Consider the following 14,301-nt stretch of genomic DNA (forward strand, 5'->3'; position numbering starts at 1 on the left):
TCGGTGTAAACAGCTTTATTTAGAAAAAAAAGCTACAGATTCTTTATTGTCCCTCACCGGAGATTTCAATAAAACCAAATATCTTTGGATTGAACTCAGACAAACTGCAGCAGTGGCTGGAAGGTTTCTGTTTATTAGTGGTCGACACACCAGCTGTCAAACTGCACATTAACACTCTGTTACATTAAAATAAACTCTGGAGATTATAATCTGAGAAAGTTTAACCATTTCTTCCATCCAGCTCTGTCCCTGGGTTTAATACTCCTCGCCCTCTTCGTCTTCCTCGAACGAGTCGATGCCGACCTCCTCGTAATCTTTCTCCAGAGCGGCCATGTCCTCTCTGGCCTCCGAGAACTCCCCCTCCTCCATGCCCTCTCCTACGTACCAGTGCACGAAGGCCCTCTTGGCGTACATGAGGTCGAACTTGTGGTCGAGGCGAGCCCAGGCCTCGGCGATGGCGGTGGTGTTGCTCAGCATGCACACGGCCCTCTGCACCTTGGCCAGGTCTCCTCCAGGAACCGCAGTGGGCGGCTGGTAGTTGATGCCGACCTTGAAGCCGGTGGGACACCAGTCCACAAACTGGATGGAGCGCTTGGTTTTGATGTTGGCGATGGCCACGTTCACCTCCTTGGGCACCACGTCTCCACGGTACAGGAGGCAGCAGGCCATGTATTTGCCGTGGCGAGGGTCGCACTTCACCATCTGATTGGCGGGCTCGAAGCAGGAGTTGGTGATTTCGGCCACGGTGAGCTGCTCGTGGTACGCCTTCTCTGCGGAGATGACGGGAGCGTAGGTGGCCAGAGGGAAGTGGATGCGAGGGTAGGGCACCAGGTTGGTCTGGAACTCCGTCAGGTCTACGTTCAAGGCGCCGTCGAAGCGCAGGGAGGCGGTGATGGAGGAGACGATCTGGCTGATGAGGCGATTCAGGTTTGTGTAGGACGGACGCTCGATATCCAGGTTCCTGCGGCAGATGTCGTAGATGGCCTCGTTGTCCACCATGAAGGCGCAGTCAGAGTGCTCCAGGGTGGTGTGGGTGGTCAGGATGGAGTTGTAGGGCTCCACCACGGCTGTGGACACCTGAGGAGCCGGGTAGATGGCGAACTCCAGCTTGGACTTCTTGCCGAAGTCTACAGAGAGACGCTCCATCAGGAGAGAAGTGAAACCTGAGCCGGTTCCTCCTCCAAAGGAATGGAAGACCAGGAAACCCTGGAGCCCAGTGCACTGGTCAGACTGGAGGAGAGAGGAAGGAGTTTAAATAAGATTTAGTTCTTTGACTTGATGTGGAAAAGTAATAAATCTCCCTGCGTTCTAAAACAACAACCGATGGAGCTTCCTCCACCTCAGACACTGAGATTAATGACGTCTGCTGGGTGTTTTGAAATTGCTCAAACGTCCGATAACGACTTCAAGAACAACGTGTTTGAATCTTAACTCTCGGCTCTTCTTACCAGTTTGCGGATCCTGTCGAGGACGGAGTCGATGTGCTCCTTTCCGACCGTGTAGTGACCGCGGGCGTAGTTGTTAGCGGCGTCCTCCTTCCCGGAGATCAGCTGCTCGGGGTGGAAGAGCTGGCGGTATGTTCCGGTACGGACCTCGTCTGAAGAGAGAAGAGGTCGAGTGTTAATACTGTTAATTGATTCGTTGTTCTTAAGTATAAATATGTTGAATTCTGATTTTAAAACCTCCTGAAGAAACAATAAGAAATTATGATTTCACGTGACAAAAGAAAATATTCAACTAAAAGCAACAGAAACAAATGAACCATCTGATCATCAAACTGAACTTTGGCCAAAATTACTTTGAAGGCTTTGATTCAAAAGGTCGCCTCTGTTACAACTTCAATTCTCTGGAAGCTGTTCATTGGTTTGCCAAATGATCAGCTAGATTAATCTTTATGGTTTTATAGACTCTGCTGAAACAAGTCTAAACTCTGCCTGAAGTTGTCTCCACGTCTCAGACAGCAGGACCGTCAACTCCTCGTCTGTCGCTCCGAGGCAGGAATGCTCTTTTAAAGAAAACCTGTTTGTGTTGTTCCTCCTCACCGATGACAGTGGGCTCCAGGTCAACAAAGATGGCCCTGGGGACGTACTTCCCGTTGCCCGTCTCGCTGAAGAAGGTGGTGAAGGAGTCGTCGCCGCGTCCGTCGGTCTTGGTGGTGGGCATTTGCCCGTCGGGCTGGATGCCGTGCTCCAGACAGTACAGCTCCCAGCAGGTGTTGCCCATCTGGACACCGGCCTGGCCAACATGTATAGAGATACACTCACGCTGTGGAAGGAAAAAAAAAAAGAATCATTAAACCTTTCTCAACTAAATTCTAGATGATTTAAACCACATTTCAAAACATAAATAGGTCAACAAACCATTTTTCTGGAAAGCTTTAAGCCGTTCATATGTTTCTAATGAGTCCTGACTTGCTGAAAATGACAGTTGACTGGGTGGAGTCAATGCGTCACTTTCTCTTTTTCTATTTGTCTGAGGTCTTCCTCTGCAAACATTTAAGTTCCTCAAACATCCTTGTCACAGGGATGTGAAATCAGCAGTCAGATCTAAATATGCGAGTGGGGGTGATTAGCACAGTCTTGTCGGAGTTGTCTGTCGGGTCCAAAGTGCTCCCACACCCTGCTGAGGTATTTCTCCTTCCCTGTAAATAATGTGGGTGTTGGAGGAGGGAGGCGATGGCTCATACTGACTGAAACAAGTTTGTTCTCATCGTTTGAACATTTGACCTGAGGGACATTAAAAGTCCGTCCCGTCAAACTGCTCTTTTCAAAAGAGAGAAATATCTGTTAGAGGATGAAATCGACATCATTCATTCATTCCAGTTGTGCTGATGTGTAAAAGCTTTGTTCCACCGCTGTGCTCACATGGCCACGGCAGGGGTCCGTCAACAAAAGTCCAGCTGTCAGTGGTAACACGAGAACACGACCTCGTCGACCCGCCGCGTCAAAGTGAAGTTATATTCACGAATGACGAATAGTTTCACATTCACATGGTGACGCAAGGGGAGAGAGGCTGAGGCGGTGTCCAACGGTTGCCTCTGACCTAATTCTTAGAGGAGACGTGTGACTTGCGTCTGTAAAACATTTGTGTTGTGAAATTCCAGTGAGTAAGTCCGCCTGCGAGCAGACGCTAGAAAACATCCTGACTGAGCCGCTCGCTGTGTTTTTCCAGTGAGACGTAGTCAGTAAACACAATCACACTCCAGCAAAACAGCTGAGAACGCTAAATATGAGGGATAAGGGGAAATGTCATGGCACTTATCAAAACTAGCTTATGATCCATGAATGAAAACTAACATAAAAACTTTTATAAAAACTATTAAAGAATAAAAATTTAAGCAAGAGTACACATTTTATAATTATAAACTAGAATGAGGTCAAATCAGGAAATGCAGATAATAATAATTGAAAAAGCTAAAACCTGAAGGATAACAATTAAAATACAGTCAGACTAAACAAACGGAGGAACACGTGACTCTAATTCTCTCTCTGTTTCCTTTCAGCGTCGCTCTGGCCTCGTTGTGAGTGTTGACCTCTGACCTCCTCGCTCCCCCTCGCAGAGCTGCCGACTGAGAGGTCGGCGCTGACGTTGGGAGTTGCTAAGTTTGGAGCGATGAGGCCAACTCAGCACACAGCTATTTTTAATGAGGCCACACACACACACAGCAGCTTTAACCCACTTACTAAATATATAATATATATAAATAAAAGCTGATATTTATATATATGATGATATTCTTGTTGCAGCCTCTCACGTCTCCTGCAGAACTAAACCTCCCTCGCGTGATTATAAAGACAGTTTCCACAGAAGCTGTGGGGATGTGACAGAAACAGGGAGCGGCCATGTTTTGCAACTCAACGCACCAGAGATTAACACTTCCGGGCTCCGGCCAGCGTCTACTTCCGGTTTCTCTTCCGGTCTGAAAATGCGTCACGACTGACGTCGGAGTCCAGCGCGCGAGAGCAAACACAGAGGGGCATTGTGCTGTAAAAGTCGGGGGGTCGAACCCGGAAAAACTTTCCAACTGGTTCCCTTAATGAGCATAAAGAGACAGGTGGGGTTTTAATGCTGCTCGGACTCGGAGGAGGTTCGAACCCCTCGAACTCACGAGGTTCTAATGGACCCCCCCCTCTGTTCTGTGTTGTGGCCCAACGCGGGAAGAGTCCAGATGTGAACCGAACTTTTTCTTTTTTTCTTCCCCCAAACGAGGCTCGAACGTTGCGACACCGAGAGTTGCACCGAGGAGCCAAAGTCCAAAAACGGGAAGCGAACCCGCGGCTGCGACACGTCGGGCTTTCAATGGCCCCCGCGCCTCGTGCTGGATTTAAACCCTGGGTTCCCTCGGTTTTTTAAAAAAGGGCGTGAGTTTTTTTAAAATGGATGAACCGGTGGAGAGCTCGAACCACCGACATGTACGATGAGCCACATCAGCATTCACCCCCCCCCCCCACCCGCCGGGCAAACAAGCGCCCTCCCCGGCTGACAGGCCCCCAGAGCCCGGGTAGAAAACACTTCACCTCCACATGTCTCCACCGACTGACTCCATGTTCTCCATCTTTTTTAAAAAAAAAAAAAAAAAAGTGTCGTGTGCTCGAGGTTCACGAGACAGAAAGTTTTCACGCGCAGCCCGGAGGCCATTAAAAGTTCAGGCGAAGAAGAAGAAGAAGTTTGTGACGAACTTTAACAAGAACTCAGTCGAGAACACGAAGAAGAAGAAGATCATTATTCTTATTATTATAAGTGTTGGATGTAGAAAGTCTCTGGAAGCAGCTGGAGTTTGTTTGTTGGACAACGACTGGTTCCACACGTTAGTTATAATAATTAGAATTAGAATAAGAAGAAGAAGATGGGACTCACCATGGTGCAGGTTTAAATTCTCCTTTCTGTGCAGACGAAGTGGAAACACTGAGTTCTCACAGGTCACTGTAAAGAGATCTCTGTGAGCGAAGGCCCCCCCCCACGGGCGCACTCCGCTTTTATACATGCCACAGGGGGGCGGGGGGGAGAGGGGAGGAGCCACAGACAGCTGCAACCCCCCCTTTCTATTTTTAAATATGAAATAACTCTTCAGAATAAATGATCACGAAAGTTCATGCACTGAAGTATTCTACAAACCAACACAGAGATCAGGGACAGGAGAGAACAACAGAAAGGAAAAAAAAAGAGGAAGAGGAAGAACGACAAACAGGAGGAGGAACAACAGAAAAAGAAGAACGACAAGAGGAGCAAGAAGAACAAGAAAAAGTGGAGCAAGAATTAATACGAGGGGGCGGCAAGAAGAGAGAGAATATCAAGAAGAGGAAGAAGAAAGTGGAAGAATGACAAGAGAAAGGATGACAAAGATTTAAAAAAGAAGAGGAAGCACAAGAGCAACAAGTATTTTTATTATCTTCACCCTGACTCATCATCAAGTTCATGTAGAAAATATATATTTTTTAAAATCTAATAATTAAAGAATTATAACTTGAACTCACACTGAAAAGTTTCACTTGAAGTTTTCCTGAATTTAATCTCCACAGCTCCTGATCCCCCGACGCTGTGATGCAGGGAACAGCCACTGGATGGCGTCCTCACTTCAGTGACTCACTGACGACTCTGGACCCTCAGGGGCCCTGAAGCCCCCACCCCCACCCCCACCCCCGTCAGTGTCTTTACGTCTTTTTAATTACCTGCAAATTAAATCATGTACCGACGTATCAAACTATAACTCTGCTACTAACTTCACATTCACGTCACATTTTAGTCCCAAGAAGAGTTTAAAGGGATTTTAACCCCAAATCTGATTTTCCCTCATTGCAACCTTTATTTTATAAAACACGTAAACAAGTGCTTGTGTAGTTCAGTTCTCTCATAAATGTTTTCCTCCTCCTCGCTCTCCGTGATTCTCTCCTGTCCATCACTCTCTACAGAAATGCAGAGCCGACCCAGGAGCCGTCAGATGCCTGAGCTCCTCGCTCCGGGACTCCAGCTCTGAATGTAAACGCCGTCATAATCCTCAAACGTCCGCAGGAGCCCAGAGCTTCATCCCCTCAACTGCTCATTCCTCTTCAAACACGCCTCCAAACGTCTTCTTTCTTTTTTTATATACGAGAGGAGAGATAGTTTGCGATAGAGGGATAACGGAGATCTTTTTCATGTGCTGTGATTCGTCCTCCTCCCCTCGGAGGTCCACAGATTACTTTTCTTTTACGGCCCGAAAACTATTTTAGTGTTTTGCTACTTTTTCTTTGCGGCGGCTCGAGAGAGAACGTGCGTCTCAAATCATTCAGTCACTTGATTTTCTCCTTCCTCAGAAGTATTATTACATTTTAAATTATACATTAGTTCAACTTCGTGAACTTTAAAATGTGTACATTCAGATTCAACAAGTGGGTTTTTATTGTGAAATCACAGCTCTGACATTTGACCTGTCGACAGGAAACGACGGATCGCAGCAGGCGGAGCTGTCGTTATTGTGATGAGTGACCGAACAGAAGAAACCAAAACAAGTGAGAAAGTTCATTTTGTCTCTTAAATCATAGTTTGCGTGACACTTCTTGTATTTTCAGACCATGTTACTCAGAATCAGCTCAGAACTTTACCTCAAACAAAAAGAGACAAGACGTTGGTCTTTCTGCAACATGTTCACACAGAGACGACTTCTGTTTCTCCTGCAGAGTTTACGAGACGACGCAGAGGACGCCGTTGGACAAGTCTGCAGAAGATGGAGCGGGTATGTAAACAGAGTGCGGATGAGCACGTTCTTAAATGCATGTAAATCTCTTCCAAATCACTGAAGTGGGATATTTCAGGTGCTCGATGAACCGCAGGAAATCCTGTGGATTTATTCTGTCCTTTGTCTCTGGGCTGAAATAATCCAGCGCTCTGATTCAAGTGGTCAGACGACTGTTAATTTCATTTCTCGAGACTCCCCGGGCGACTTCCCCTCACGTGTCACTAACTCTAATCCCCCCAATTATTTCCACGACGAGAAGATTTAGAGCAAGTGTTTTATCAACCTGACAAAACACTCATCTGTACTCCGACGAGACTTTGAAGCATGTTTTCTCTTCGTGGACAGTAATCGTTGCTTTGTGTCTCCTTTTTTTATCACGTTGTGTCTTTTCTCTAATGTTTGTGTCTAGTTTTGGTAGTCGAGTCTATTTAAATAGTAAAACTTCATATCTGTTTGGATATTTTGGATAATTTGAAGCCTGTTTTCAGGGATTTTCCGTCGTGTTGTGGTGATTTAGCGTCTTCTCGTAGTTGTCGTGTGTCTCTTTGGTATTTTCGTGTCAGATTTGTGTTGGGTCTGTTGAAGCAGTAATGTTGCATCTCTTTTTAATCACTTTAAAGCATCAGACCTTGCATAGAGGCTTCGTCTCACACCTGACCTCTCGGACGCCAGCTCCCATTTAATTATCCATGCACGGATGCGATGAGGATGTGGGTGTTGATGAAAATTCATATTTGATATTAATATTTGAATGAATCAAATATCTGTAGCATCATGTGCGCTCTAAAAGAATCCAGCAAATGAAATAAGTGACAATTAAAGAGACTTATTGACTCATAGAGATCAGATATTGACAGGAAGCAATAACATTTGAGTTCCTATCACATAGATTTCCTATAAGTTGGTTTGTTATTTATAATTACAGCTGTAGATGAACATCAGTGATCTATAATAATGATCAGTAATGGATTACATGTTCAGAGTAACTGGGGGGGGGGGGGGGGGGTCCCTGGCTGTAAATCACAGTTGATGCTCCGTGTGTCTGTGCTGCTGGTGATAAGAGTTGAGCTGTATTGAAGCTGGATGGATGCAGAGATCAAAGTGTGCAGTCAGGGCCTCGGAAAAAAAAAAAAAAAAATCCCACAAATCGTGCTCTCCAGATAAAAACCTGATGCTGCTGTGCGACCGCAGCCGGAGGCTTCAGGAGCCTCCACACACACACACCCCTCCCCCTAAAAAAAAACAAGCGGGTTGTGCTGCAAGAGTTTTACAATCAGAGAAATCTGAGGGGAGGGGGTTTGTGTTTGGGGATATAGCTGAAGTTTCTTTGAATATTTCTGTAGTTATTTCCTGGCGGTGATGAAATGTGGACACCAAAAAATGGTTTCTAAAAACTAGCAGGGCAGAGTCGAGCTCTTTCCCCTCCTTCAATCCAGACGCATCTAAGTCTCCTGAATATGTGCGATTTGTTTCATTAATTATTCTCAGAGAAAAATTGTGAAGAAGTTTAATAAAATGAAAACAAATTCCTGGATCCTGGACTGATATCTTCTTCTGTCACGTTCCCACGGAGTCACTGTTTTTTAATATCAGACCGTTGCTTCAGCAGCTCACTCTGTAGTTCTGCTGTGAAATGTCCGGATCATTCTCTCCCTACCTGCCAGTCACCATCATACTGTCATTGATTAGTTTCTATCTCACTCTGCTGCGCCGGAGCCCCGACCAGCCTCCACTATCGATCTGCAGCTCGAATAATAAAGCCTCCATGGAAACATCATCCTATCTGCATATGACTTTCATTTAAAAAAAAAAAAAAAAAACTCAACTCCCTCCTGCACACGGTTGTGAACGAATCATTAGAAATCAACAGGGCTGATTTCTAATGATTTAATCCCCCTCCCCCTCTGATCCGATTATGATTTAACGTCTGACTCGTGTTGAGTCTGTCGTCGGATGAATCTGCAGCCGCTGCATTTATTTCCCCTGTTTGACTTTTTCCTCGGTGCAGGTGCTGGATTCACGGCCTTTATCTGCTCCTCTTAATGTCACATGTAACCAAAGGGCTGCGGAAATGTCAAGCGCACGCACACACACATGCACACACATGCACACTTTCTTTCTTCGACAAAATAATGCAAGAAATCTTCGGCTTTTCTGAAAAACGATTTCCTCTCTGTAGAATATTGAGCATCACTGTGAACTTTGACCTTTTACACAAACACGCCAACAGCCACATGATCACCGTGGTGATTTATTTACCCTCCACACTTTGCCTGTCTCATGACATTTAAACCTAACGTTAAGAAAATCACGAGTAAAATGAAGAAACACACGTTCACTGTGAATTTAAACGTCATCTAATGCTTCAGTGTTTTATTTTGCACGTGTAGAACTGTGGACTGGTCAGTCATCTCTATTTTTTAATTGTTTTTCCTTTTCTTCCATTTAGGTTTTAAAGCGACCTCCATTGAAAATATTTGACTCTTAATTAAAAAGTTTAAAATCATTTAATTTAGGCCAAACTGTTTCATATTCAATATTAAACAGGAGGTTTAATTCACCTTTAATTCTAAGGTTTCTTACATGATTGAAATTAAAACGTCTTCAGTGACCTGAACAGATGTGAGGACAAACAATCCTATGAGCTCTGCGGAATAAATAAAATAGTCAGTTCTCTAAATCGTGCAACCTCAGTATTATAATAAGCAAATAAATAGAAATATAAACTCTCTAACTCTGTTTCTACATTTGAATGTTAAAACATGATTCCAGGTAAAGAAACTAATATTTAACTTTACTGTAAAATAATGATTTGCCTCAAAACGTGTGTTATGTCAGGAAATAAAAGTAAAATATCAAACATCCAAAGTTCAGCAGCAGTAACATCATTTATTCATGAAATCAGACAATGACAGTTTACTCTGAGAACACGAGACCATGGAAGAGTAAGTCTACTGAATACTGTGATAAATCACTATATTACCAATAACCAGGGTTTGTGATAAAGAACATAAAAGAATATCTGAGTTAGCAAAATGCTTCTGTACAAGCTGAGAAGCACAAGAACGTGGAAAACAAACCTTACCTGCCAAACACACTGTTATTCACCTGCAGTCTATAGTTTTGTCTTTACTTAAATTTACAACGCAAAATATTTTTATTAATGAAACAAAAAATCTGTCCTTTCCTGGTCCACAGGATTTAAAAAGAAACCGTTACCATGCTTCAGTTTCACGAGGACGTCGTTCGATATGATGAAAAAATTACAGATAAGATACGACTCTTCAAATAAAGGTTTGCATCCAAAATCCTTCTGAAATGTTTTTAGTGCAGCGCACAGAGCTCAAACTGAACGGACTGACTCCAGGGACTGAAAAATAATCTAACCAGCGCCATCGCTGAGAAAAACAAACGTCCCCACGTGTCGCCTGTTCTCCCGCGTCTCTAAAACGGCAATGTGTCGAGGAATAACTTATCTATCACGGCGGGCGGCGGCACCAGATCCTCCAGCTTCAGATAGAAAATCCTCTGCAGGCCTTGGATGCACAGAGTGCGCAGTTCAGGCAGCTTTTGTAAAAGTCTGGACAAATGGTTGGACCAAGAGTCTGAGCCTCCGTCTGCGCACACGCCGCCATCCTTCAAGCACTTGACAATGTTGCTCTGCAGCTCCTCCACTTTCTTCGGCTCCTTTAGTCCGTGTCTCTCTGCGGGTCCACAAATCACAAAAACCTATTAGATGGTTTATCGATCGATCGACTGTCCAATAAATCCTATAAAGTAACAGGCTGAAGTTAAACGCAACACGAGGGGACGACTTTGAGTCCTTGAGACTTGAAAACAACAAAGTGTGAGCGTGAATGAAGTGTTGCTGAGTGTCTCACCGGTGACCAGGGCGAGGGTGCATATGCAGGAAAAGGTGGAGACGTCCAGGTTCATCCTCTGCAGGTTGGCGGAGAATTCCACGATGCTGTCAATCCACTCCCCAAAGCCCCGGAGGCACTGGAGCCGGTGCCACACCGAGCCGTCGCAGAAGATCAGCTTCCCTTCCTCAGGGTTGGATCTGAAACGTTGGGGAAATTGAAACAGTGAAAAGGTGAAAGGCAGAGTTGGATATAAGTCACAAGACAGAAACCTCTCATCCATCATGGGAAATGTCATTCTGCAGCTTCCAAAGGAAAGAGAAGCGATAGAAGTCAGAACCTCGGTGTGTGATAACGACTTCTTTACCTGTACGAGAGGCGTAAAACAAAGAGCTCCAGGAAAGCCGAGTAGAAGAGCAGGTCCTGGTCGTGTTTGGGAAGAGCGGTAAAGCCCGGGACCTTCTGCGCCCACCCTCGAATCACCTCCATCGACCTGGTCAGGAGGTCGTAGAACTGCCTGACGTGCTGCGCGTCATCTCCCAGAGGACTCCCAGACCTCTCCCTGAACTGCATGATGGGAAACGTCAGGAATCAGTGCTGTGTTTTGTGTTCCGCTGGAGTAGTTATCGTAAAACTCTTACTTTGGAGTAGTCGAGGCGAGAGGGTGGAGGGTTCGACTCCACGTGCGCCCTGATGAGGGCGCTCAGGAGGCTGCGGACGGGGGAGTCCGCGAGAGCTTTGGGTTTGGACGGCAGGCGACCCCTTCGACCTTTCAGACCGTCTGTCCTCACCACTGCAGAGCACATGGACAAACAGGACATATTCAAGTTCTTGGTGTCAATGAAGACATGATATGATCGGGTGTCTCTTTACCTTCTTTGACCATCCCCACTGTAAGGCACTTCTGGAAGCGGCAGTATTGGCACCGGTTCCTCCTGCGTTTGTCCACTGGGCAGCTTTTGGCAGCCAAACACACGTACTTGGCCTTTTTCTGGACCGTGCGCTTCATGAAGACAAGAGGAAAATCAGTCAGATTACAAAACCTGCTACTTGACCTCAAGACGATCGTGTGTAAAAGCATCTGAGAACCTTCCACCGTCTCAACATCACCACATCTGTCTCTGTGGAATTGATCTCAAAGGGGTTCATTAGCCTGTTCTGATCTGTGGAACCCTCTGAGAATGGTTCTCCACACAAGAACTTATCCTGGTTCCTCCTTAAACGGTCCTTTCAAAGTCAGCAGCAGCGCTCTGGCTCCTGTGGGCCATGTGAGGCAGGATAAGGCATTCAGCCGGCGGACAGGGCAGTCTGGGTAAATACAGGGTCGTGGACATTCATAATTTGGAGAATCGCAGGGGGAATCTCCCTCAGAGACGGGGGGGGGGTGTTTTTATTCAGGGCACGTTAGAGGCCGTTTTCAAACAGGACATTTGAACCTAAAGCGCGTGTGTCAAGGGATCAAACGTGCGGCTGAAGTGTAATGACCAATTTAGCAGGTGTCAGATGGATTTTTAAATTATAGCCTATTACGAGAAATTAGGGTTTTATCAGGCGACAGTGAGACCATGTGGAAAAATTAATATATCAGTGCTTTTTTGAAAGAATGGTCAGATTAACAAATGCATGAATCTATTTTTAATTTGACTGTAAATATAAAAGTCTCTGTTGTATTTCTTTTGTAAATCTGCTGCAGATTTCTCGGTTTTTATGCAACTTTAGGTGAAACACAAACCTTGAAGAATCCCTTGCAGCCCTCGCAGGTGCGCACTCCGTAGTGCTGGCACGCTGCGTTATCCCCGCACACCGCGCACAGCCCCTCCGAGCTCAGGGGTCCTCGGCTGGGCGCAGAGGAAGCCTGGTAGTCCATGAAGGGGTGAGTGTGGGCGAGCTGCAGCGGGTGAGGAAACCCCACAGCGGGCTGCTTCCCCAGGCCGGTGGAGCCCAAAACCCCGGGACCGTCCAGCGGCTGGTGCGCATCCAGGTTCATGGACACGTGGAGGGATCCGTCAAACTTCATCTGGCAGGCGGATAAACTCTGACCGCTGTGCTGCGCGTGTTTGAGAGAGAACAACGAGAACCTGCACAGCGCGTTTTTCCTGTGCGCCGCCGCCAAATAGTCCTGTCGAAAACTGTACAGAGAAGCGGAGTCGTCCCAGATGTGGCCCGCTGGAGTTTGGAAGCCGGGTGTGATGGGGGTGTGCGGGGAGGGAGACCGGTAGTAATAAACTGAGCCCGGGGAGGAGAGCAGCTCGTCGGGCTGGTGCGAGGGATGCGGAGTCGGCTGGTACCGCGGACACCCGTGCGCATCCTCCACCTTTACGCACGGCAGCTCCGCCTGAACCGGCATCTGGAAGAGGCACGGGGGCTTCACGTCGTACCCGCAGCTGTAAGAGTCCGCCAAGGGGCCAAAGCTGGGGCCCGAGGATGCAGCAGAGATCTCGCTGTTGGTGAGGTCCATGCTGAACTTGACAAACTCCGGGGTGAGGAAGTCGCAGCTGCGCTCCCCGGCACCGCTCTGGGAAGCCGGGCTGGCTCCTGGTGGAGAGGAGCCGCACTGGGTCTGGACGCACGGCATGGTGGTCTCTGCACACACACACACGGAGGCAGAGGAGAGGAGGTAAAGTGGGTAAAATTAATATAAACTGGTTTCACTGCAAAAGCCCGTTGCATTCAGAAGTTTTAGTTATTTTACTTGATTAAAATCTAAAAACTAAAATGTAGAAAATCGCTTCTTCAACTGTATTTTTGTCCCTTTACTCAGAAATGGTCCCAAACATTTAAATTCAAAACAAGTTTCAAGTCTGTTGCTGACTGAGGAGCAACATGCATAGAGAATTTAACATAATTATTTATTACCTGAAGACTTGAATCGCCTTATGTTTCAGAGGAGGTTGTTTCCTTCTGGATTTGTTTTCTGCTCACTAAAGAAAAAACACACCAGAGCGTCACACGCAGGATTTTAAACCCAAAAATGAATCTGTTGATGAATAAATAAATAAATAAAAAGAACCTTAAAGCTCCATCCAGTGCAGAAGCGCGGTGATAAATAATCCCATCATTGCTCCGGTGTCGCTGTGGATGTGTTAAACTCGCAGGGAACACTCTTGTCTCACTCTTGGCTCTGCTGCAGACTGACTCACACCGACAATGTGCTTTTGTTTACGTGGTGCGCACCGTGTGCCAAACCCTGTTACGCACAAGCCACAGAGGGGCGGAGTGTGCGCCATTGACTGGTTTGGGCACAGAAAGTCGTTCATGTAATTTGGAAATAACACTCGTGACCCACTTCTCTTCAGTTTGCGTCATAGTTGAGGTATTTTATTGCCATTTAATAACGTGTAAATCTATTATATAATGTGACATGATGGCTTTTAAACTTAAAGTCAAGTTATTTACTGATGAGAATCACATTAATATTGTCTTTTATCTTTGGTAAACAGCGTCATTCTGCACCATTTGGAAATGTCAAGTTATTTCATGCTGCTCGGCCTCTGGGCACAGACGAATAAAAGCTCTCAGTGTGTTTTAGATGTTGGCAGACGACCCGGATGAAGAGGCCACACATTCTCACCTCAACATTGTGTGTCTCTTACTGATCTAGATGTGGTTATTAAAGCCTCACAGTTGTCCTGTGTGTCTCTGGGCGGTTTCATGTTTTTGCGGTTGTGTATTTTTGTCATCTCTTCGTGGGATTTGTGTTTCTTTGAGGTTGTTTTCGTCCGTATT

At 46.0% G+C, this 14,301-nt stretch overlaps 3 protein-coding genes across 8 annotated transcripts in view; 1 reads left to right on the forward strand and 2 right to left on the reverse strand.

Annotated features, from left to right (window-relative positions):
* On the reverse strand, positions 1-4,999 carry LOC109646505 (tubulin alpha chain-like). Its single transcript, XM_069520952.1, has 4 exons — positions 4,858-4,999; positions 2,043-2,265; positions 1,449-1,597; positions 1-1,230 (listed from the first exon to the last, which is right to left on the reverse strand). The coding sequence occupies exons 1-4, from the start codon at positions 4,858-4,860 to the stop codon at positions 256-258; spliced, it is 1,350 nt and encodes a 449-aa protein (XP_069377053.1). The 5' UTR covers positions 4,861-4,999; the 3' UTR covers positions 1-255.
* The window catches only part of gpd2 (glycerol-3-phosphate dehydrogenase 2 (mitochondrial)), a 27,133-nt gene continuing 15,830 nt past the window's right edge, over positions 2,999-14,301 (forward strand). The window contains exons 1-5 of one of the 4 annotated variants that reach the window (XM_069520942.1): positions 2,999-4,054; positions 5,520-5,641; positions 5,910-5,976; positions 6,418-6,488; positions 6,657-6,712. The gene's annotated coding sequence lies outside the window, so the exon portion shown is untranslated. Of the gene's footprint in view, positions 4,055-5,232; positions 5,377-5,519; positions 5,642-5,909; positions 6,489-6,656; positions 6,713-14,301 lie in introns of those variants that run through there. The other 3 variants (XM_069520940.1, XM_069520941.1, XM_069520944.1) reach the window with 3 other exon arrangements.
* Positions 9,585-14,301, reverse strand: part of LOC109645780 (nuclear receptor subfamily 4 group A member 2-like) — an 8,007-nt gene continuing 3,290 nt past the window's right edge. For all 3 annotated transcript variants that reach the window (XM_069520950.1, XM_069520951.1, XM_069520949.1), the window contains 8 exons: positions 13,586-13,805; positions 13,432-13,496; positions 12,308-13,158; positions 11,449-11,578; positions 11,217-11,368; positions 10,943-11,142; positions 10,597-10,775; positions 9,585-10,419 (listed from right to left, as the gene is read on the reverse strand). In XM_069520950.1, the coding sequence (XP_069377051.1) occupies positions 10,160-10,419; positions 10,597-10,775; positions 10,943-11,142; positions 11,217-11,368; positions 11,449-11,578; positions 12,308-13,150 (1,764 nt within the window). In that variant the 5' untranslated portion in view covers positions 13,151-13,158; positions 13,432-13,496; positions 13,586-13,805 and the 3' untranslated portion in view covers positions 9,585-10,159. The remainder of the gene's footprint in view (positions 10,420-10,596; positions 10,776-10,942; positions 11,143-11,216; positions 11,369-11,448; positions 11,579-12,307; positions 13,159-13,431; positions 13,497-13,585; positions 13,806-14,301) is intronic.

Source organism: Paralichthys olivaceus, chromosome 24 (genome assembly GCF_024713975.1).
Source record: "Paralichthys olivaceus isolate ysfri-2021 chromosome 24, ASM2471397v2, whole genome shotgun sequence".
Classification (NCBI taxonomy): Eukaryota; Metazoa; Chordata; class Actinopteri; order Pleuronectiformes; family Paralichthyidae; genus Paralichthys; species Paralichthys olivaceus.

Coding starts and splice junctions, on each gene's coding strand:
- LOC109646505 (XM_069520952.1), bottom strand. Junction 1,598..2,042: donor CCTGGAGCCCACTGTCATCG/GTGAGGAGGAAC, acceptor TTCTCTCTTCAG/ACGAGGTCCGTACCGGAACA. Junction 1,231..1,448: donor TCGACAGGATCCGCAAACTG/GTAAGAAGAGCC, acceptor TCTCTCCTCCAG/TCTGACCAGTGCACTGGGCT.